This window comes from Saimiri boliviensis, chromosome 7 (genome assembly GCF_048565385.1).
Source record: "Saimiri boliviensis isolate mSaiBol1 chromosome 7, mSaiBol1.pri, whole genome shotgun sequence".
Lineage (NCBI taxonomy): Eukaryota > Metazoa > Chordata > Mammalia > Primates > Cebidae > Saimiri > Saimiri boliviensis.
The window spans coordinates 123,253,714-123,278,583 of record NC_133455.1 but is presented as its reverse complement, the minus strand read 5'-3'; the positions used below and the strand labels follow the sequence as shown (position 1 = coordinate 123,278,583).

At 48.9% G+C, this 24,870-nt stretch overlaps 1 protein-coding gene across 2 annotated transcripts in view; it reads right to left on the bottom strand.

The window, feature by feature from the left end:
* The window catches only part of PRMT8 (protein arginine methyltransferase 8), a 95,458-nt gene that overhangs the window by 30,686 nt on the left and 39,902 nt on the right, over positions 1-24,870 (bottom strand). For both annotated transcript variants that reach the window (XM_003942191.3, XM_010330036.3), the window contains exons 2-4: positions 23,390-23,575; positions 13,694-13,849; positions 10,054-10,117 (exon numbers count right to left, since the gene is read on the bottom strand). In XM_003942191.3, the coding sequence (XP_003942240.1) occupies positions 10,054-10,117; positions 13,694-13,849; positions 23,390-23,575 (406 nt within the window). The remainder of the gene's footprint in view (positions 1-10,053; positions 10,118-13,693; positions 13,850-23,389; positions 23,576-24,870) is intronic.

Here is a 24,870-nt window from a genome sequence, read left to right as displayed (position 1 = left end):
AAGGAGAGAACTGGCGTTTAGAGAGTCAAGCTGCGGAGGCAGGACCTGGGTCCGTGGTGCACGTTGGTGCCTCCCCGCGGTGCCTTGCCTCCCCCGGCGAATGGGTGCACATCTGACCTGCCTACCACCTGGGATTCTTGTGGACTTGGAGCAACTGCGTGGGATGTTGAGAGAAAAGAAATCAGAGAAGGTAAAGGACTGACCTACCCTTCTCCTGCAGCTGGTCAGGTTGGTTGGCAGGTTGAGAGGAGATCCAGCCATGGAGAGCAGCCAGGGTGGGTCAAGTTCCCATCCATCTCCCTTGATGTCAGCCCCTGCCCTGCCCTGCCACCCTCTCCTCCTCCAGAACCTGGGTGCACGGATAAGCGTCTCTCACAAGGTCAGAACCTGCCCATTCTGGAGACCGTGGCGATGGGAAAAAGGATGTCAGTATCTCTACCCTCCATGCCTCCGTGTCAGATGGGACTGGGAATGTCCTGTAGCAAACTGACCCCATTGCTGGAGTGGCATAAGGGAGCCCTGGGTGACATGGAGCCTCAGTGTGGTAGGTTCCACAATATAGTACTCCTCTCCCTGCCCAAATCCCTCATCCACCCGAGACCGCAGGACTCTAGGATCTGCCTGGTCCCCGCTGTGTAATCTACCTGGCTTCATGTTCTAGCCTGCTCTGGCTCTGCTGAGGGCTCAGGGCCCAATGTGCTTAGCTGGAGCTCTAAGGTCCTGCTAGCTTTGACAGAGCCATTGCCTGGCCAGAGACCCTGCCTGGTTTCTCTCCACCCTCAGCCAGTGGCTGGAGTACTCAGTTCATCAGAACAATACCAGGGCTCCTCCCACCTCAAATCACAGCCCACCACTTCGATCCCCGTCTGTGGTCCAGCCTGGCAGATACCAGGCATAATCACGTGGGCATGGCCAAAGGGGAGCAGGGGTTATCAAGAAGGCACCGGTACTGGGTAGTGTGGCTGAAATCAATGGGAATGTAAAGGTCAACAAAGCTTCCCCTGGGCTTAGGTGTTCAGAAAACCATTCCAGGTTTTCACTCTCTCCCTGCTGCCGAAGTTTCCATGGGACAGAAAGTATCTCCCACCTGAGGGACTGTGTGGTAAAACTCTCCTCCTGCTGCTCTCAGCACGGTCCCATCTTCACCTTTAGGTCTCCAGAACGGAAAACAAAACAGCTCTGGTTTGCAGCATCTGCCGACGTTCACGGTGTCAATACCTCCACCAGAGCCGATTTCAAGCTAACGACACGTACGACGTCATTCAAGACCGAGTTGAGAAGAGATGAGTGCATGCAGCTGGCTCTTGGCAGGCAGTGAGTAAGAGCCAGCATGCCCCTGCAACCACCCAGCTGAAAGCAACATCCCCAGTTTCTCAATCACTCCATGCTGTTTCTCTCTAAACACTTTCATAATTTGTGATTGGGCTGTGATTTGGTTTGTTTGCTTGCCTTCATGTCTGTCTTCCCCTTGAGGCCGTAAGCTTGATGAGAGCAAAGGTTTGTCTGTGCTAGTCACACCGTGAAGTCCCCCCACCTGACGTGGGACCTAGTACGTGGCTCGATAATAGTGGAAGGGTTGAATACGTGGCACTCACTTCTAAGATTATTGATGGGCTGTTTCTCGAGCAGTTAGGGAAGGAAGTAGCAGTTGCCAGCAGTCACTTGTACAGGCTCGTTAAAAATAATTACATATGATTGGTCTCATTTCTTCTTTGACATGGTTATTAGTCAAGTTAACAAACGGAATAATAATAACCGCCGCTAATGTTGATTGGTTGCCTGGTGTCCACCAGATGCTGCTGTGTTTTAGACAGCGGTGTGCTGCAGATACTTCACAACTGTCTTTCTGGGAGAAAGAAGCTCTGGTTTGTTGCCATTGCTGAATTCTGCAGTATGAATACTTCCACCGTGGCCAATGAAGAGCATCCAGTCCAGAAATTTACTGAAAATTTCACAATCAGCTCTCAGAATCCTTTAAGGGGCCGGCTCCAGAATGCCACAGTTATACAAACAGAAACTATGCAATCCCCACAATGGCCCTAGAAGGTGTGAAACACCAGTTCCTATCTTATAGATGAGGAAACTAAGGTACATAAACGAAGTCATCCAAGAACACAACCTAATTCGCGCAGAGCTGAATGTGAGCCAGAAAGTCTGATTCCGGAGCCAGGACTTTCAGGATAGCCTGTGGGACTTTAGCAAGGACTTTGACGAGGCCCCATCGCCATGGCCTCCTAAGGCAGAGGACGACAAACTGTGTGGATTCATGACTGACTGCATGACCCTTCCAAGGAGCTGGTTAAGAGCCGGATGTAGAGCAGCCTATAGGAGCTTCCACTCTCACCATAGGACACCCATCACAAAACCAGGAGCAATGACCTCAGGAGAGTGAGAATCTGCAGGGCTTCTTCGTCATTTGTGATAGAAGACCAAGTCTAACAACATGGTGTTAAATATGAATAAAAACATGTGACTCTCGGTTTGGATTGATTCAAAATATCCACCAACTGGATATAGGTTAGGAGGTACCGCATGGCAGCAGCAAGTGGATACACAACAGATTGTAGCTGGCCTTCAGCCAGGAACAGTGCAACACGGTGTTTTCCACGAGTGCCGTCAGAAACTGGAGCTTCTCTGTCACAAGTGCAGCATCTGGGCTCCTCCCATTGACTGGCTGTGTTAATTTCTTAGCACAACCCTCTGCTGTTGAAAAAGATGCTAAAACACGGCCAGAGGAGAACGCTCCAACCATAGTCCTCCTGAGCAAATGGGGAAGGAACCGGGGATGTGCAGCTGTTGTGGAATCCCCACCAGGAGAGTCATCCCAGGACTGGATGGTTGCACAGCACAGAGGATTACTGTCAGAGCACCGAACCAATCATCACCTATATAAGGCTGGGACTGTGTGGCCAAGAATCATCAAGGTGTAGACCGCTACCGCTGCAAAGACCTGTAGCTGACATTTGAGAACCTGTTGTATGGGAGACCCTAGATCAGGCACTTGACCTACACAACTTCTAAGCTCCTAGTAACCCTACAAGCTGCGCACTGGCCTGCCTCCTCGAAAGGGGGCAACTAGAGGCTCAGAAAGGGGAAGTGATTTGACAAAGTCCTCCTTACCATTAAGTTGCAGAGGCCCAGCTGTCCCTTGCCCCTGCCTCATGTCATGCTGCCTTAAAGTCTCTTCTAGCTATGACATGAATGCTTTAGGTCATGCAAAAGTAGAAGAAGGACAAGGAGGGGCGTGTTTTTTCCTTGAGTTTTCTGGGAAGTAAACGGGTTATATAGCTTTTTGGTTCTAGAGTTATACCAATGCAATCAATCTCGGAGCTCCTATGTCAGCTTTCACAAATGAATCTGCCTTTTTAAGCATCTCGGCAGCCCGCTAGTTTCCTCATCAGATGAGAGGAAATAACGGTTGTTAGTGCTTAGGTCAAAGAAGAGTCACTGAGCAGTGTGTGTGGGCCACACGTGTGGAAGAAGCCATGTGAAGGCTGCACGCCTGCCGCAGGTGGCTTCCTGTGGGTGTGTGTCTACATGTGAATAACTCCATCACGGGAGCCGTACGGAGGTGGAGAGGGAGAGTGGCTGATGGCTTCTGGGAAGCAGGTATTCCATGCCCCATGTTGTTATTTATGTCTCTCCCCCTACGCTCCCGAGACCCACACGGCTGGCTGTTGCAGCATTTCAAAAGCATTTCCATGGAAGCATCCGTGCAGCCAAGCTGTTCTCCTCTGAGTACACACACCAAGGCTGAGCGAGTGAGCAAGGGAGGGCAGCAGCCGGGGCCCTAGGTGGCCTCGCTGGCTTCACCTTCCTATTGCAAACCCTGGGAGGAAGAAGTAAAGACCATTTTGCTTTATGGAGGCTCCTGAGCCTGGAGTTCCCTCCTCCCTGGAACAGGTGTGTGAGGGGAGAAACAGGCACAAGGAAGCTATTCCCTCGGGACAATGGTTTGCCCTCTTCAGCCTTTGCCTCGATAGCACAGAATCAAGTCCGAGCCATCAAAATTCAGAGCACGAACAATTCCATGCTAAAGCCATGAAGTGGGGCAGAGCAAACCCAGGGAAGGGTGAGTGTGTGGATGCCACAGCGGGTCAGCGTGGACCATGGCAGCCTGGCTCAGGCAGAGGAGGGTGCCGGTTCGGGATGCTGCCCAGTGAGGGTGTCAGAGCCCGGCACAGGGTGACAGACATCTGCCTGGGGCAGGAGGTGGTGACAACAGGAGATTGATTACATCCAGGGGTATGTAAACATTATAAATGAGTAGTAAGCAAACATATCACCAAAAATGGGAGTCTGGTTTTCCAGAGAAAAGAGGTAGAAATATGGAAAGGGAAGAAATGAGAGAAAACTCCACAGTATTGGTTAACACTGGAGTATCACGTGAGCTCCTACCTGACAATACATATAGATAGAGGAATAAAGACTGTGTAAATGTGTGCACTCACGCAGAGACACACACTCCCCAGCTCTCCGCAGTGAAACAGCCTGGGAGCATCAACACTCTAAAATTAATGAGCGTCTAGCCCTGACCTTATTTTCTAAATGCTGTTGTCCACTAATTGGAATCAGGGAGAAATGACTGATTCCAGAACAGAGGAGTGGAGGCACAAGACGAGTCTGCAATGTCTTGTGCAGGAAAGCAAGAAGGCTTGGGAAAACGGACAGAGGCATTTCAAAGGGACACGGAAGCCAGCTGGAAGGGCATCAGTGACCAAATCAGGGACAATTTCAGTATCGGAGCAAGTAGTGATAACAGCTGTAACCTATTAAATAAAACAGGAATCTAGAGTGAAATGAATGAACAGACAGATCAGTAGATGGATAAATGTCTGGCTGGCTGGATAGCTAGATAGATAGCTAGATTAGATAGATTAGAGAGACAGGGTAGATAGACAGGTAGACAGACAGATAGTTAGAAAGATAGATAGACAGATAGATAAGGTAGGCAGGCGGGCAGACAGACCAACAGACAGAGAGAGAGACAGACAGATAGATGTTAGTTTGATGAGGAATCCAATATTTACATGGTTTCAAAGTACCCCCTCCCCCCCAGAAAATCTTACTAATTACAAAGGGAAAAGAGCAGCTTTCCCATGGTGAAGGCTGGCAGGCATTGCCTTCCCCAAGTGGCCTAAGTGATGCTATCAGTAACGAGACAAGCCGAAATTGCATGCAATGAGAACACAGCAACCTCTCTGTGATATTTCTACCCAAGATGCGGAACCTGAATCCAATCATGAAGAAGCATCACACAATCCCAAACTGAGGGACAGGCTATAACACACCGGCCTGGGATCTTCCAGTGTGTTCAGACCATGAAAGTCAAGGAAGTCCGCTAGGCCGGCTTGAAGGGAACCAGTTATGACAACTAAATGCAGCGTGTGATTCTGAACAAATCCTTTGGCTACGAATGTTATTGAGGCAATTGACAAAACAGGAAGAGTATCTGAGCGTTAGGTGATGATGATGTGTTAATCTCCTGACGTTGATGATTGCCTGTGGCTGGTAGAAAATGTCCTCGTTGGTTGGAAATGGGCATTAATGTATTCAGGGATGATGGAGCATCGCATCAACCACCCGCTCTCAAAGGATTCCATAAAAAGCCCAGCGGTATGTGCGCCTTTTCTGTACATTGAGTATTTCAAAGGTCAAAATAAAGAAGGGAGAGAGGAGGTGAAGGGGAAGAGAAGGAACGGAAGGAAAGGGAGAGCCCTAAAGTATGAGGCAGAGCAGGATGATGAGGGGGCTGTGCAGTTCCTTTCCTGGCAAACAGGTCGGAGATGCCCCAGCTGGAGTTAGCCACCTCCCCTGCCAGCCCACCCCATACTCTGCTATGAATGGCTGCAGGGCGGTAGCCCCTGCAAGCCTGAGGAGGAGGGAGACCAGGGAAGCTGTGTTTCTAGAGCCCCAGACACTTACTGGGGGTGGGCTGGCACTGTGAGGGAGATGAAGAGTCAGGGGCTAGGTCAGAGGTCAGGAATTCTGGTGCAGGTGAAACCTGTGCAGAGGTAAAGGAATAGTCTAGGTATTGTTTGGAAGCCCCTCAGGGCTCAGGGATGAGACTCAGGACCACTGAGAGGACATCCGATCCTGCTGTGCCTGCACACAGCCTCCATTCCCACAGGCTTTCAGGGTCAGCAGCATTCCTGGCGCTTCTGCATCCACACAAACACACCTTAGGAAAGGGCACAGGGTTCGGTCATCCGCCTCCCGTAGCCTCAGTTTCCACATCTGCTAATGGGAAAACAATTTGCCCTGTTTCAGGGGCCACATGCAAGGATGCCAGGCTGTGTCACCCTCCCAGAGAAAGAATCAACCAGTTTTCTTTTTCCATCTTTAGTAGGCAGATAGGGAGCCCTGGTCAAGCATTTCTCTGAGGAGGGCACAGGAGAGACCCGGCTCTGCTGGGTGAGCTAAGAGAGGCTGGACACCAAACCAGAGGTCAGAGGGACCGAGCAGCATTCCCCTACTTGGGCCTCAGGATCTCAGCTCCGCTTGTGGTCACTACAGATGCTGCCTGCCCATTGCTCCAGCCTTGGTTACAACCATCACCGCCCTTCCTGGCTTCCTTCCTGTCTCAGCTTAGATCCCACAGTCCATCACTGTCATCAACTTCTGCGCCCTGTGCCCCGCCCCCCCCACCTCCCCACCCCCGCCGCGTGCTCCCAGCAAAGGCCGGATCCAGCCAATTTTCCACTCCAATGGCACCCAAGCTCCTGAGTCTGGTAAGAGAAAGATCACACAACAGCGAGGACGGGACAGACACACTGCGCCTCCATGGCCACACATTTCTGCAGGTATCAGGCGTGTCACAGCCGTCTGCTGCCCTTCCTCCTTCCCTCACATTCCAGGCTTCACATTCCTTCACCTTCTGTCTTCTCGGCCAGCAACTGTCTCATTCTTCACTGAGCAAATGAAAGCAGCAAAACAGGGGCTTCCAACCACTGGCACCTCCATCTGGACCCACGCTCCCCACTTGCCCCCACCTTGCTATGGCTGAACTGTCCCTACCCCAAGGCACAGGTTGCCTCTCTGCAAGACAAAGGCTACCCCTCCACCTGGGCAGGGTAAAGGCCGCCCCTCCATCTGGGTAAGGCAAAGACCATCCCTCCACCTGTGCTCTGGAGCGCCCCCCACCACACACACACACACACACACACACACACACACACCCTACCTTCTCAAGATCCTTGCTTCTGAATTTACTTTCTCCTGCATCTGCAATTTTTCTCCGTCCCTCTACTGTACCAGTGAATTACATACACATTTTCATATATCCTATTCTTTAAAAAAAGAAAAACACTTCTTCCTTTGACATCACCTTCTTCTGCAGCTACTGTCCATTTTTTTATTCCCATTGCAACAAGCAGAGCTGTTTCTGGTCCTTGCCTCACAGTCTCTCCTGAACCTACTCTAACTGGATTGCTCTCTCATTTGAGCCTGTGCCTGTTAAGAGCACTGGTAACCTCCATGTGGCCAGAGTCAATGGTGGTCCCTTCCCTGGTCTTCCCTGCTGTGATCCCTCCACATTCCCTACAGTTGGGTATGCCCCTACCTGGGCTTCATGGTGCTCCTCTCCTCTGAATGCCCTTCAGCCTCACTGAGTGCGTCTTCTCTGCCTCTTTGCTGCCCGTCTCCCTTGCCTGACCTCTGAATGTTGCAGTGCAGGGCCCCAGAGCCCTGCCTTTGACGCATTTATTTCCTCTAGCCACACACCACCGCTAATCATCCGTCCTGTGGCTTTAAATAACACCTGTAAGTTGATGACTCCCAAGTAGGGGTCTCCTGGTCTGGCTCTTCCTGAAATTCTAGACTTGCCTATCCCAGTCTGACTCAGCGCATCTACCTGGATGCCCAGTGGGCATCGCAAACCTAACACGTGCAAAAAAGAGCTCTTGATTTCCTCCTCACTCCTGCCACCTCCATCAGTACTTCGCCTCCAGCCAACCACCACCCACTCAGTTGCCCAAGTAAAAAAAAATTCCTTGCTTCTCTCTTTTTTCTCATCCCCACACTCACTCCATCCTCAGGTCCTCATGCTTCTATCCCCAAGCATATCCCACAGTGGTCACTTCTCTCCGTCTCCGCTGCTGCCCCAGTCCCCGTTGCAGCCCCTCTCACTGGAGCTCTGCCATAGCTCCTTCCCGTGTGTTGCTCATATGTTCTTGCCTGCAACCTATTCCAACCCATCCTCCATAGAGAAGCCATGTCCCTTGCTTGAAATCTTCCAAAAGACTGCAGCACCCAGAGAATAAAATCTAACCTTGTTTTCCTGGTTACAAATCCTATGTGATCTGGTCCCCTCCTCCCTCTCTGACCCCCGTGCTCTCCGTGCTCTGGCCGCACGGCCTTCTTTGTGTTTCTGGGGCATGCCAAGTTCGATGCATCCCAGAGGACTTTGTACTGGCTGTAACTTCTGCCTGAGATTCTCTTCGCCTGACCTTCATCAGCCTGGCTCCTTCCTGTCATTCAGATTTGAGCTTGACTGTGACCTGCTCAGAGAACAGCTAACCTAGTGCAGCCACCGGGTCTCTCTCCATCTTGTCAGCTGGCTTTGTGATCCACAAAGCATGTATCAACACCTGGCATTTTTCTTTGAGCGCCTGCTTGTTTGTTTATTATCTGTAACCCCGCCCACAAAATGGAATGTGAATTTTATGAGGTCAGGGACTTTACCTGTCTTGTTCCCTGTTCCGTCCCCAGAGCCTGGCTCATGGTGGCTTGCAGAGAAGTTTGTTGAGTCAATAATGCTCCTGCCCTTTCAAAGAGTCTGCAGCAAGTGGGTCAAGCGGCAGGCAGGACAGGTGGCAGGGCTGAAGCCACATGGACACAGGTTTGTAGTGGTGTGTACAGGCAGGTACCACCTGGGTGTGGGTACTCGGGTCAGACCCAGAGGGGCTGCAGGGCAGCAGGCACTCTCTGGGAGGGCAGAGGAGTTTTGGAAGGTTAGCAGGGACCACAGCAAGGGCTGCATCCATAGAGCAGAGGGCCGCACACACAGAGAAGGGAGGCTGAGCTGACTCCTCAGTGCCTCCGATTCAACAAAGCCCGCCTACCAGACCTCCCTGCCCAGGCTCCCTTGGCTGGGGGCGTGTGGGTGGGGACACTGAAACCAGACTCCTTCCCAGCCTGGCCTCTTTTTCCCCCTGCTCCAGACCCCTCAAGGGAACATCTTTCCCTCTCAGCTCCAGCCTTCCCACCTTTCGGAACTCTGCAGGGAGCTCTGTCTTTTGGAGCTGACCCTGTGTGCTGCAGGCGGCCTCTGTCCCCTGCTCCTGCCAGCCCTGTCTGGCTCCAGCTCACTCTCTGTATTGCAACTTACTGTTTACCATTCCTCTCCTGGCCTCACGGCAGCCCCCAGCGCAGTAGGCCAGGGTGCCTACAGGGGGCTGCTGCCCTGCCTGCCTTTCTGACGTTCATCCCAGCAGGGCTGGGGACTTCATCTAAATCCTGCTGTCAGCTGCAAGCTCCAAGGACGTCTCCTGATCACATACCCTTGCGGGTCCAAGATGGGCTCCAGAGAGGAGGGGCTGGGAAATGTCACAGTCCATGGGAAAGGTGGGGGGTGGGGAGGAAGGGAAGGGACACTCCTCTCTGTAATCAGACTCCAGCTGAAGAAAGGCCCGATCTCAAGAGCAGCCTCATTGTCAAAAAAGCCCAGGAGTAACAGGGTGTGTGGGTCTGTCAGGATGCCCTTGGGCAGGTGGAGGAAAGATTGGGCTGGGGCTCCCGGAGAGGGAAGAGGAAGAAAAGGAGGAGGAGGAAGGTGGCCATTTTGCGGAACTCAACAGGTTGACCACAGCTGGGATTTAGTCACAAGCAGGGCTTGCCAAAAGCTGAGAGGAGACGGCTGTGACCCTTCGCTGGCCTGCCGAGGGTGGGAACATCAGCACCCATGGCCACAGGCCTGCTGGCAGGGGCCTCAGCTTGGCACCCCACCTCCCCAAGTACAAGTGGTCTGCGCTCCTTTGGCCATGCCATCTGAACAGAAAGTGTGAGCTTCCCACCCCGTCCATCCGGGAGAAAATACTCAGAGGTATGTCTTACTGTTGTCCAAGTGGTTGGCCTTAATGATCTTCTCTGAGTAGTCAGAAATACTGGAGCATTCGATCTGGAAAGGGCACAGGACAAAGAAGCAAGGCGTCAAAAAAAAAAAAAAAAATCACAGCTAGACCCACACTGGCTCAATGGATGGAGACGCTGAGACCCAGGCAGGGGCGGTGACTTGCCCACGGCCGCATCACGATTTTGAGGCAGATTGAAACCCAAAACCCAGCCCCCCCACCACTTCAAGGCCAGTGGCCTTCCATGAAATTGAGCTGCCTTTGTGAAAAGACAGATCCAGCCGCCACCCGTGATGGAGGGATTGATCTCCGCGCCGGAGACGCAAAAGGGGCTGGCAGACCTCATGCTCCTGGCCAGCAGAGAATGGCAGGAGGCAGTACAGCCACGGTTCCCCCAGGGGAGGACGCGGGAAGGCAGAGCCAAGCCAGAGTTTCGAGCCTCCCTCAGTGCGGTCCTCCACGGTCCAGCCCTTCCAGGGTAAACGAGCCATGTGCCAGGATGAGACCATCCGGAAAAAGCCAGGTCAGGACCTCAGGGCTGCTTTAAGATCTTTCTCCTCCCCTCCCATCGCCCGCATTAGCTTTTGCCGCTCCATCTTGGAAAGAATGTATTCCTTTTAATCCGGACGTCTTTCCAGGCTCTCCAGACCTCCTAAGCAAAGGGCCAAGGTACTTTAGAAATGAGTGGACCTTCCCTGAGAGGAGGCCCTCGTGGGGATGGTTGGAAGCCAAGCTCCAGCCCAGGGTTAGCGTCTCAGGCACACGGCCAGGGACGCTGGACATGGAGGGGCAGCTGCTGAGAGCCGTCCTCACCTCCAGGGCCGGCCCTCTTACAGAGGCTGGCCCATGCTAAGGCTCTGAGCTCTACTCACCTCCACACTTGGGGGCCCCTCAGACTACCCCCGGGCCTCGGGCAGGGACCATTCCCTTGAGAAGTACTCGCAAAGGGGCACTGAGGGAGTTTCTGACGCCTCTGGCCACGCCTTGAGGAAGGGAGAGGGCACCTACGGGGTCAGAAGGGGTCACTCAGTTAGAGCTGCATCCAAGGAGGCAGACTCCGGCCAGGGCGCAGGTCCCGGGAGAACCAGCCCTTTCCTGGACTGCCAGGTCCCTGGCCTTCAGGTCGCACTGTCTGTGGGGCTATGATTCCCTCTCCTTCTTCTCCCCCTCTGGCCATATCATCATCTGATCTGCAAGAGGTGACTGCACTGAGTGATGAGGAGCATGAGACCTGGAGCAGGCAGCCCCGGTTCACGCCTGGCCACTGCCCTTCCTAACTGCAACTCAGTGTCCTCCCGAGAGAATTCAAAGCCCCCAGTGCACTCGGGTGTTGTGAGGGTGAACTCAGCTGAAGCTTGTTCACCGCTCAGAGGGTGGGGTGGTGTCCTTCCCTCCTCGTTTTCCTTTCTTTCATCTTCTCCTGTTCTATTTCTTCTCTCTTCTCTCTTTACCACCTCTCTTCACTTTACTTTTTTTTTTTTGAGATGGAGTCTCTGCTGCCCAGGCTGGAGTGCAACAGCACAATCTTGGCTCACCGAAACTTCTGCCTCCTAAGTTCAAGCAAGTCTCCTGCCTCAGCCTCCTGAGTAGCTGGGATTACAGGCACCTGGCACCATGCCCAGTTAATTTTTATATTTTTAGTAGACACAAGGTTTCACCATGTTGGCCAGGCTGGTCTTGAACTCCTGACCTCAGGTGGTCTGCCCATCTCTGCCAATTCTTTTCTTTTGTGCTTTTCTACTTTGTGTTCTTTCTGCTTTTTCGGGCCCCTCCCCCATTTCTCTAGCTTTTCTCTTCGACTTTCTCTCTTTCTCTCTCTGTCTCTTTTCCATTGCTCTTACCACATCTGTCTCTTTCTCTGGGCCTGTCTCCACTCTGTCTGGGATGATGGTCTTCTTCCCTCCCTCTCTCTGTCTCTCTCTCCCGCCATCTCATCTCCCCACTGGAGGACAGCAGTGGGTGGAAGGGGGTCTGGAACAGGAGAAACTGTGAAATGAGCCATCCGGAAAGGAGCCCAGCTAAATGTGGAGGAGCCATTTATAAAAGAGCTGTTAGAGAGAAGGGCGGGAGGCAGACAGATCTCGCCAAGTCACCGCAGCTGGAAGGCACCAAGTGGGAGCCTCCTCCTGACAGCTCCTTGGCTGGAGCCCCCGGATGACTCAGGCGCCAGGGATACCATGCTCAACGCTGTCCCCCACCAAGGCCAGCGCTGAGACCAGGCCTCCGTGCTGGGAGAGAAAGCACGTGGGGGTCACCAGAGGCCTCAAGTCCAGCTCTGATGCCCCGTGAACTCACTAAGAGTTGTCCGTCCCTCACCTGAGGTCTCCATCCTGGAGAACCAACAGTCATACCAGTGATGATGACATGACCTGCCCTTGGGCATCCGGATGGGTTCCTGCCCTCAGCAAGTGCCTCAACTGAGAACATCACAGCTTTTCTGGATCAAATCTACACCTGAGGCAGCCTGAGGGCAGCCCAGTCTTCCAGAAAAGCCTTGGGCAGTCACGGCCTGAGGGTTTTCCAAGCCAGGCTTGGAGGAAGAATGCTATCCTGCTGAGTGACTTAGGGGCAGGCCTCTGGAGGCAGAGGGTGGTCAGGGCATCTAGGAGTATATAGTTGACCTGGGAGTCAGCGGCAGGGTGGTTCCCCAGGGCTGGCTATGGGATGGCCCAGCCAGATGCATGGGAGCAAAGACCCGCTGCATGCTGCTCAGGTCACCAGGGCCTCTGCAGTTGGGCTGGCTCACGTGCAGGCTGGGAATCTCATTGTGGCTTGCCTTTCATTTTGACCAAGATGAATACTCGTGCTCCAGCCCTGGGCCCACTGCATTTTCAAATGTCAGCCTGAAGCTCGCAGCTCTTCTTTTTTAGTTTCTTTCCAGCTCTGGACCCTCCCAGGCCCTCTGTCATCAGGCTAGGCAAAGCTGCCTTAGGAGAGCTGGGGGGACAGCTGGGAGGCTTCTCAGAGGGTCAGACCCCACATCTAGCCTGGAAATGCTGCCACAGCCAAAACAACAGAATTTAAGTTGACCAACTTGCCCTTTAAAGAAAACGGGAAGGAGCTTTTCCCATTATCTCTAGGGGCCCATCTCAACTGTAATAATAGATGCTGAGCATTTGCCATATGCTGGGCACTATTTTAAGCACTTTACATGTATTAAACTCATTTAATCCTCACAATGACCCTGTGGGCAAGGGACTGCTATCATTCGCATTTTACAGATGGATGAAGTGGGGTACAGGGAAGTGAATAGTTAAAGGTCACATGCTTAGTGAATGTAAATGCAGAAATTCTAACCAGAGCTCCCCCACATAACCACCTGCACTGCCTCTGAAGCTGACCTTGGGGCGATGCACCAAAAGATCATGATGACATTGGAATGGTCTCAGGAAAGCCAAAATTCCTCTGCAAATGCCAGTGGTCACAAGGACCCAGAAGCCATGCATAGGGACAGGCAGCCTGCCTTGCTTCCTGAGAGGAAGCTAATTTCTTCTACTCCTCGAAGGCGTGACCCCAGCAAAAGAGATGAATCAGATTTTGTACCTCTAGGAGGGCAGGTGGAGGCAGAGGGCAAGGGGCCAGCTCTGTGGAAGCCAGCATATGGGAGGAAGTGGCGTGCTCACCCCAAACACCTTCTTGGCCCCTGCCTTGGCAGCGAACATGGAAAGGATCCCAGTACCACTCCCCACATCCAGTACCACTTTGTCCTTGAACACGTGCTTGTTGTGGTACATGGAGTTCCGGTAAGTGAGCGTCCGAACCTCATCCTTCAGCATTTCCTGTGGCGGAGGGAAAAGAAATGAAACATCAGTGAATTCAAGGTACCTGGGAGTACCTTGTACACATTGCCCCAGGTGACTCTTGTGGAGACTCAATGATATCATCAGGCAGAGCCACAGAGGACAGCAGTGGGGCAGCTGGGCCAGGCACTACCATCATCATTCCAAACTTCCTCTGCCTTAAAACTCTACCCAGAAAGATAGTTATGCACCATCAGAAGAGAAACTCATGTCCAGACCTGGGAAAGCTCCGATTTATTAAAGGATCAAAGGAAAGATCAGTACAACACAGTGTAAGAGATTTAAGTTAGATCCAAAGCAGAACTTTCTGTCATGGTGAGAGAACAGTCACTGAACAAGTTATTTAAAGAGGCTTTTGTGAGTGTATTTTTTGCTTTGTTTGCTTTTTTTTTTTAAGACTAGGAACACGTTCCTCTGTCCAGCATAAGGGCTTTGCAGTGACAGAGAAACAAAATTACTTATTACAATGTACTCTGACCCAAAGAGAACATGTTAACTCTGTGTGTGGTGGTGAGGTAGGGATCTTTGGCCATTCAAGGTATCAGCAAATGCTTTTAACTAATTTATCATCAAACGTGATCTTTTTTTTTTTTTTTTTAAGAAATCAACTCTATTGAAGCATAATTTGCATGCAACAAAAGCCCAGGTTTTAAGCTTCTGGTTCAGTAAAAGTGCTTTGACAAATGTACACCTGTGTAACCACTACCATTAACAAAATATAGAACATTTCTATCACCCCAGAAAGTCCTTCATGCCCTTTTGTAGTCAATCTTCAGCCTCTCCCAAGATGACATATGATCTGATTTCTATCACCAAAGCTTCCTTCTGCCTATTTTAGAACTTTATATAAATTGTGCAACATAAAGTTTTTGAGATTCATGTATGTTATTACACAGATATGTTCTTTTGTTGTTGTTATTGAATGGTATTCCATTGTATGAACATACCACAATGTATTTATCCATTCACTTGCTTGTGGGATATTAGGACTTCTTCCAGTTTTTTGCTATTTATTCATAATAGCAAAGGATAGGTTTTCATTTCCCTTGGGTAAATACCTAAAAGTAAATGTGCTGGGTCTTAGGGTAGGTACATGTTTAACTTCATAAGAAATTGCCAAAGAGTTTTCCAAACTAGTTGTACCATTTTACACTCCCATCAGCAATGTGAGAGAGTTCAAGGTGCTTCACAGCCCGGCAACTTTGCATTATCCGTCTTTTTAGTTTAGCCATTCTTGTGGATACGAACTGGTGTCTCATTGTAGTTTTAATTGCATTTCCCTGATGATTACTGAAGTAGATAATGTTTTCATGCACTTATTGGTTATTTATATGTATCGTCTTTTGTGAAGTGCAGATTCAAGTCCTCCGTTCATTTTTGTCTTGAGCTGTTTATCTTGTTCTTATGGAATTGCAGGGGTTTATACATTCTGGAAGCCAGTCCTTCATCAGATATACTGCATATATATTGCAAATGTCTTCTTCCAATCTGTGATTTGTCTTTTCATTTTCTTAATGTTGTCTTTTGAAAAGCAGTTTTTAATTTTGTTAAAGATCAGTTTTTCCATTTTTTTCATTTATGATTGGTGATTTTTGTGCCCTGTCTGATATTTGTGTACCCCAAGTCACAAAGACACCCTCCTTTGTTTTTTTCCAGAGGCTTTATAGCTTTGGCTTTTACATGTCAAATTAATTTTTGTGTATAGTGTAAGTTAGGGGTGTGAGCTCATTTTTTTCTTGCAAACAAATGGCCCAAGCACCATTTCCTCCATTAATTACCTTGTCACTTTTACCAAAAATCAATTGACTCTACATGTGTGGCCTCTCTGATCTAGTCCACTGATATACAATGTCAACACCAACTTGACTGCTGCACCTTTATATTAACTTTGAAATAAAGTAGTGAGAGTCTTCCAATGTAGTTCTTTTACAAGATTATTTTGGTTTTTCTAGGCCCTTTGCATTTCCACGTAAATTTTAGAATTACCTTATTAATTCATACAGAATAGTCTCCTGGCGTCTATCAGAATTGTAAATCTACAGATCAATTTGGAGAGAACTGACATCTTAGCAAGTTTAAGTTTTATAATCCAAGAACGTCACAGCTCTCCATTTATCTAGATCTTTCATTTATCTCTAGAATGGTGTATAGATTTCCGCATAAAGATCTTACATTTCCATTCAACTGTTTTATTGAGTTTTTCAAAAAATTATTATTTTTTGTTTATTTTGAGACCAAGTTACGAGACTGGCTAATTTTTGTATTTTTTGGGTAGAGGTGGTGTTTTACCATGTTGCCCAAACTGACGTTGAACGCTTGGGCTCAAGCAGTCTGCCCACCTTGGCTTCCTAAAGTGCTGGGATTAAAAGTATGAGCCACCGCACATGGCCTCATTCAATTATCTTATTTTGTGGTACTGTATATGGTGTGTAAAGCTTTTCATTTTCCAAAGTGTTGGTGTATATATGACCTTGTATTTTGCAGCCTTGCTCACTTCACATATTCAGTAGGTTTTTTTTTTTTTTTAGATTTCTGTATTTTTCTTTTTATTTATTTATTTATTTATTATTTATTTATTTTTTTTTATTGCATTTTAGGTTTTGGGGTACATGTGAAAAAATCTTGTCACGTGAATAAAGACAATTTTTCTTTTTCTTTTTTCCTATCTGTATGCCTTTCATTTTTTGGTTCTTTCCTCTTGCTTTATTGCACTGGCAAAGACTGCCAGTAAAATGTTGAATGGAATTACAGAGGACAGACATCCTTCCTTTGTTCCAATAATATATCCATTTAAGTATAATTTGGGCTTCCTATAAATGTCTTTCATCAGACTGAAGAAGTTCCCTTCTATTTTTAACCTGGTGAGAGATTTTATCATGAATTGGTATTTAATTGTCACATGCTTTTTCATTTATTGAGATGGTATATGACTTTTCTCTTTATTTTGTCAATGAGTTGAACTTCACAGATTGGTTTTTAATGTTACGTGAACACTTTGTCATGATGCATTAGCTTTTTAAAATATTGCTGGGTTTTATTTGCTAACATTTTACTGCATATTCATAATGATGAGGAACGTTGATCTATAACTTCGTCTTATGTTTTCTCTGGTAATCGAAGTTATACAGGGCTCATCACATGAGGTAGGAAATGTTCTCTGCTCATATATTTTCTGCAAAAGTTTGTGTTAGGTACATTTCTTCTTTAAATGTTTGTTATAATTCACCAGTAAAACCATATATGCCTGGAGTTCTTTTATGGAAAGTTTTACGTGAATTCAATTTCTCTAATTCGTAAAGGGCTATTTTAATTTTTGATGCATTTTATGTCAGCTTTGACAAGGTATTTTTTCAAGGCATGTATCCATTTTACGTACAATGTCAAATTTATCAGCATGACATGTCATCATATTCTCCCATTGCCTGTTGAATATCTGCGTGATCGTCACAACGTTCTTGCCTTCATTTATGATACGATAATTTGTGTTTTTTTTTTCTTGATTAGTCTAGCTAGATATTATCGATTTAATTAACCATTTCACAAAGCAGCTTTTGGCTTTGTTGGTTTTCTCCACTGTTTAGTTTCTGTTTCATTGACTTCTGTTTTCATCTTAATGATTTCCTTTCTTCACCTTACTTGGGTCTTATTTGTTTTTCTCTAGCTTCCTAAGGTAGATGTTTCTATCACTGATTTTATGCCTTTTTTTTTTTCCACAAGCATTTGAAGCTATAAATTTCCCTCTAAATATTGCTTGAATATTCTTTCCCAAATTTTAATATGTTGTATTTCCACTATCATTTAGTTTGGGATAGTTTCTCTTTCTTTCTGTGATCTCTTCTCTGACCCATGGTCTATTTAGCAGAGTGCTGCCTACTTTCCAATTACTTGGAGATTTTCTGGATAATTTATTGTTTTCAGTTTCTACTTCAATTCATTGTGATCAAAAAACATACTTTGCATGATTTTAATCTTTGTTTTGTGACCCAGCATAGGATCTACCTTAGTGAATATTCCCACATGCACGTGAAAAGAGCATGTCTTCTGTAGTTTGAAGACGAAATGTTCTAAAAATGTCAATTAGCTCATGTTGTTTGATTGTATTATTCAAATTTTCTGCATTCTTACTGATTTTTTTGTGCCCGTGTCTGATCACCTACCAAGAGAGAAGTGTTAAAATATTTAATCATGACTGGGGACTTGTCTTTTTATTCCTTTACTTCTGTAGGTTTGGCTTCATGTTTTCTGGAGTTCTGTGCACCACGTTGGGAAGTTTTGCAACGTGTCATCTTGGCCAGGTGGCGCTACATTTCCCAAATTCGCTTACGTTTCCAGTTAGGGTGAGTCACAGAGGAAATTCTGGTGGACACTGAAGGTGAAAAGGAGGCATGAACCATTCTGAAGCCCAGCCATCATTTCCTGTGCTGTCCCAGGGCTGATATCTTTCATCTGATTAGAAGTTGAATAAGGTGTGGGGATCGGTTGTGTTGAGTTCAATTCTGGTTTTAAACACTTTGAAGGTGAGCTGAAGCCTTTCCCTTTAGGAGATCTCGAACCAAAGACAAGATAGATGGTTTACCCAGAACCAGGCATGGAGCATGGTTCATAGCAGGTGCTCAGTAAGCAGAAAAACCATACAGCACAGTGGTTAAACACATAGACTCTACAGCATTCAAATCTCAAAGGACCGCATTCAGATCATACCTGCACTGCTTGTTAGCTCTCTGACCCAGACCAGCTTTCAGCTGTCTGTGCCTCAATTTCCTCATCTGGAAAAAGGGAGTCATAACATCACCTACTTTTTGGGTTTGTTATGATGATTACAAAAGTGTAGTAAGTTTCACAAAAATGCTGGTTCTGGTTCTTTGTGATAACTACAACCCTTTTCTTCATCCATGCAAGGAAATAGCTGAGGTGAACAGGGAAGGGAGGCAAAATAACAACAAAGGCTGCAAAACTGTTTCAATCTTAACCACAGTTCAAAGTCTTAACTGCCTTTAGTGGATGGAAGTGGATTGGCCGAGTACCTCCGGAGAGCCCGCTAGTCCATACTGCACCATTTTGTAAGCTCCCAGCTATTTTGCAAACCTTGGTCAAAGTAATTCATTTCACGGGGGTTCAGGCCATGAGACGCATCCTGCCTAACCACTTGACCACGAGGCAGACAAAGGCCCAACTAAAGAAACATCCCTGGCTGGGCGCAGTGGCTCATGCCTGTAATTTCAGCACTTTGGGAGGCCGAGGTGGGTGGATCACAAGGTCACGAGTTTGAGACCAGCTTTGCCAATATGGTGAAACCCCATCTCTACTAAAAATACAAGAATTAGCCGGACATAGTGGCAGGCACCTGTAATCCCAGCTACTTCGGAGGCTGAGGCAGGAGAATCGCTAGAATCCAGAGGTGAAGGTTGCAGTGAGCTCAGATCATGCCACTGCACTCCAGCCTGAGCAACAGAGAACAGAGCCACACTCCATCTCAAAAAAAAAAAAAGAAGAAGAAGAAGAAGAAAAAGAACATCCCATTATATTTTGCTGGACAAGGGTCCAAGGAATACCACATGACATCCCACGAGAACAGGGGCCAGCACCACCTCATCACAGGAACATCTTATCAATATCCTGCCGGGCAGCAAGCCATACTGCCCAGACCCCTCGCTCCCATACCTGTAAGTACCCTCAGCCTGTAAGTATCGGGGAGGGGGTTCTGGCATTAGGCTGGTCCCCCACTTCTGTAGGTTTTATGCTGGACATAGAACCTGCATTTGCTGTTGAGCCGCACTCTTTCTGTGGGTGTGTCTTTCTTTAACCCTTGCCTTCCCTTCAAAACCTAACCTATTTTTGCCAATGGAGAGCCCCGCCCACCTCACCAGTGCCCACCCTTTAGTTCATTGCCTTTGTCATTTTTTTGGCCAATTCTCCTTTCCTGGAAGTCCCAGACCCCAGGAGTTAGGTTGGAAGGTACAAGGTCTGGAAGAACAGAAATTTGTGACTTAGCAAGTCTTCCCCTACCCAGCTTGCCAAAAGAAGGGGTCCCCTCTCCCCTTCCTCTACCCCTGCTTTAAACATTCCTGGGAGAATAGCCCAAAGAATGCCCAAGACATTCAGACAGGAACACGCCACCCTATTGAAAACAGCTTCCAGCCTCTAGCACTGGATTCATTGTGTCCCGACTTTCCTGCCTATGAAGCACATGACGGCACATTGACAAATTGCTGGGAAATGAGGCCCTGAAGAGTCTATTTCAACAGAACCTGCAGCAAGAGTGCCAAAGGAAGGGACCTGGCCAGGACTGGGATTGGCACCCAGGGCTCAGGGTGCCGGAGGCACAGCCGCATTGGCAAGGATTCTTCTCGTGGCTGAGGCACCAAGCCCAGTGGCAACTGTTTGAGATGCTGAGATTTCAGAGCTGGGATCTGGGGGTCATGGAGCCTGCTGCCTCCTCCCTGGGTGGTGGCCTCAGGAAGCACACAGTTTCCACTTCGGATTCAAGATTGTTCAAGATTCCATTCTTCTCAGAGAGGCCTGACTTGGAAGGCCGGGGTCTTCCTCTCCCTAGCCCCTGCCCTCTGGAGGCTGGAAACAGAGTTGTCTCTGAATGGAGCCATGGGATCAAAACAGGAATGCCCAGAGTCACCCCCTGCTGTGCTCTCCAGCCCCAACAGCTCCCTGTACTCAGCACTTCTTGTTTTTACTTACAGACGCATCAAACCCAATCCATCCACACCGTGTTTTGTCAACACTCACTGATGGCTATTAATCATCAGGCTCCCCACTGTGTGAGCATTTCGTTAATGATGGGGAGAAGACTGCCAAATGGCCAGCGTGGCTCCGGATGGACGGAGAAATATGGGTCTTGCTCAGACCAAGGAAGCAAAGGCATCACCATGCACCGTCTGGCGTGGAACAGAGATCCCTGGTGCTCGATAATAAGGACCGAGCAGGCCTTCTCTCTGCAAAGAACAGTGCGGAAAGTTCGGCCGTGTGCCCCCCACCTCCTTTCATGCAGATGATCTGGGAGACTGAAAACAGGGTAAAAGGAAACCTCCGCGGGACTGGAAGGTTACCCAGCTATTCCTGCATTAAATGACCTATGAGATGGTCTGGTGCAGCAGCAGGAGGGAGTTGAGCCAGATGTCCAGAAGTATTTCCCGATGAGAAGGCTGCTAAGGACTCTCCCAGGACAGGAACGTTATCTATGACTCACAGGTCTTTTACACCAAGTCCCCAGCTCAGCCTGCAAGATGTTTATATATTTGCATGCACAAGCTTGACTTTTCTATCAATACACACAATTGAGGGAACCTGGTCTAGTATTTATCTGGTGACACTTGGCATCCTCTTCTGTGGGTACTGGGTATGGTGCTGACCAGCATCGCCTGAATGACTGGATTAGCAGCCGTGTCCACAGGCCTTTGCAATCCAGGCAGTGTGCCAAGCACTAGGTAACAGGCTGGGGACACCAAGTCCTGAAGGAATGATAGAGATCAGGAATAGCTTAGTGGAGCACACTTGAAATGCCAAAGGCGTGGCCCAGCACGAACCTAGCAACTCAGAGGGAGGTGTCCAGGAAGCCGATCAGGGAGGCTCCGAGGGGGGAGGGGGGAGCCTACAGACCTGGCTTTGAGTGCACCTCATGGTTGGTTGGTTTCTAATGGGAGAGTTTGGGCCAGGTCCAAGAGGAAGCATTTTGGGGTCCCTGGAACTGCTCTCTTGTCCCAAGAATCTGTCCTGAAATGGGTACCCAGAGCCACAGGCCTGTTAGAACTTGTCACGTGGAGAACAGGACCTTTAATTAGGGACAAGGTCTTGAGGATAGAGCACTCACAGAGGCTCTTTCCCTCACCCACTGGAGCCTCTCACGGGCCAAGAACAGGGCTGCATGAATTTCTACCCCAAAGGAGAGTGGAGTCAAAGAAGGGGTAAGAGTTCACCTGTCTGCCCTGAGACTCCATTTTACCTCCCAAGAGCCGCAGGCTCAGCTGTCCAGGCCCTCCTGGGCCAGGATCTTCTGGACTGAACACAGGCCCCAGTCCTCCTCTACTGCAGGCCCAGGATTACTGGTTTTACATAGTGAGCAGTTCTCAGGGAGCCAAACCTTGAGCCTCCATGGATTAAATGAGGCTGAGCCGCCAGTCTAGAAGTAACTGAGGGGCCTCCTTCCACCCTCTCCCTCCACGTGGGGCTGCAGAAAAACCAGCAGGGACAAATATGGCAATTTAATTTTTACAGTTCCCAGATAGGAAGAAAGAAAACTTGTTTTAAGGGTTGTATGGTGTGGTGGTTAGGAAGAAAAGGTGACGGTTTAATTGCTAGCTCTGCCATCTACTAGCTTGTGGCCTTGCGCCAAAAACAAAACAAAACAAAACAAAGCAAAAGCCAGCAAAGTTGAATGAGAGTTGATCTGACGCTTAAGGGCCAAAATCATCTGGAGAATGGGGACAGATGATAACACCAACCCCACCAGGTTGACCTGAAAAATAAATGAGCCGATAATATAAAATGCTTGGGACAACACGGAGTATAGTAAGCTCTAAAACAAAACAAAAAGCCAAAGAGCTGGCTTTGACTGCTAAATTACTAAACACCCCTCTGGCAATGGCATGTCATCACTTCCACGCAGGAAGCATTCACAGCAGTGCGTACGTGGAAGGAAGCTCTTTGAGACTTGTTTTGAAAACGGATTTGCATAGCAAGCAAACTTTGGTTCCCAATTTGTTTTTACACTGTAAGAGGATCGTGGAAATATTTTCTTCATAGAGTTCTTATTAGAATTAAGTGAAATGATATGGATAATGTGCTTAGAACTGTGCCTGGTACTTAGCAAGCACTCAGTAAATGCTACTTATTTATTTGGTGTGGCTGAAGAAATTGCTGGAGATTATAATGAAAGATATACAGTAAGGGCACCATTAGGCCCCCACTCTAGCCAGGGCACCTCGTGTTAGGAGGCTCTGTTCTGTTCCATAGCCAACATTAGTCTTCTCTGCTATGGTGTAAGACTGGCATTTAGACATAAGAATTTCCAGGTACTCGATCAGGGTGTCAGACCTGGGCCAAGCTCCCAAGAAAGCTTCCTGCAGCTCTTCCCCCGGAGGTGCTCACTGGTTAGAGAATAGACATCATGATCTCTGGAAGGTCCTTGCTGCTTCAGGACTGTGGCTGCAAGCATTTGAGCTCCTGGTGCAAAGACCAGTGCTATCCAGCCCACACTGGATGAGCTAGGTTTATGGCTGGGGACAGACACAGGAGCTGGAATGTAAAACAAACCCATCCTAAACACCTTGTGGGCTCTCTCTGACTGTGGAGCGCACAGACACACTTTCACCTGATCCCCTGCTCCAGGCCTGGCCTGGCCCCCTCCCAGAGGGTAGCCCAAGGTTGGAGAAAGGGTCAGAGGACTCAGGGACGCTGGGAACACTCACTTTACCATGGCGAGGAGTTGAACACACGGTGCTGCCTCTGAAAACAATAAAACAGCAGAGTCAACCTCGACCCATTAGCCACCCGCTCGGGAGTCTTTACCTCGTGAATCCCAAAGTGGGCGTAGGAGTCGAAGTAGTAATCTCTGGAGGTCATCTCCTCTGGGTTCAGCAGCTTGGACATCTTTCCCCGTCCTGGGCAGCTGGGTTGAGTGGACACATGATGGACACATTGCACGGGCTTAGCAGGGATGACGGGCTGAGGGGGCTGGGAGGGGGGGCTGTTCACCTGAGGGGAAGAGAAGGGGGTCCGGTGTTAGGAGAGACAATGTTCCGCCTGCTGAGGCTGATGGTCCTTTCCTTCCCCCTCCCTGAGGCCAGCCTCAAGTTGCCACAGCAGCCCTTCCTGAAAGGGAGGTAGGTGAGCCCTTCTAGCTCCCGGCAGCAGGGCTCTTGGCTGTGATCTGCTGAATGGCAGGCCACGGAGGAGCCACATAGACCTGGATTTCACCTACTTTCAGCTCTTATTAGTTGGGTGACCTGAGCAAATGCAGGCCTCAGTTTGTGTACTGTGAAATGGGGAAACAGCATCTTCCTTTGAAGGCAAACAGGAAGCATTCAGTAAAGGGAAAGATGCATCGCACAGCCCGGTGGCCAAGAGTGTGGATTCCAGAGCTGAAGCCCAGCTCTGCCATTTCCCAGCTACACAACTTCGGGCAAACTTCTGAACTTCTCAGTGCCTCATTTTCCTTGTCTCTTAACATGGGAATAAAATGGTCCCTGCCTCCTACAGTTGTCCTGAAGATTACACAAGTTTGTATTTTGAAGTGCTTAGAAAAGGGCCAGGCACGTAATAAGATCTGCTAGATGAAACGAAGTTCCACCTGCCTCCTCAGGAAGGTGAACCCATGGGCTTCTCTCCACTCAACAGGCAGCATCGAGCTCCAGGAGGACACGGTCCCCACAGTGCAGATGTCTTAGATTCTGGTGTCTTCCACCTGCTGTCTTGCTCTTAGTTTCTGATTCACAGTTCTACCCGGATTCAGCACTGTGGATACCCACACTGATGGTCTCCACACGACCAATTATTGCTACTCCTGGGTGCCCCAATCCTGAGGCCCAGCCCAGCTCGCTCTACGCCCACTGCTGCTGCCCGTGACCGTCTGCTCCCTGGTCCTCCACAGGCTAGGGGGAGCAGGGAGAAAGGGATGGGGGTCCAGAGAGCTTCTGGCACCCAGGGACAGCAACTGGAGCCCAGAAGTAGTTCTGCCGGAAGACCTCCTTTCCCTGGAATGCAGAAGACCCAGATGTGCAAGGCATGGTAAAGGCCTCAAAGCAGGGCAGAATTTGAAAAATCGAAAAGGAGTATGATCTAGCAGTCAGTCCTCTGGGGCTGGGAATCCAGGCTCCTGGATCCTATCCTGGCTCTAGTGAAATTAAAAATAGATACTAGGAGGCAGATAGCAAAGTGGCTGAAAGTACAAACCCTGGAGCCGCACTGCCTGACTCTGCAACCCAGCGCTTGTTGGCTGTGTGACCTTGGGAAATCGTTTGTCATCACTGTGCCTCAGCTTTTCCTCCTCT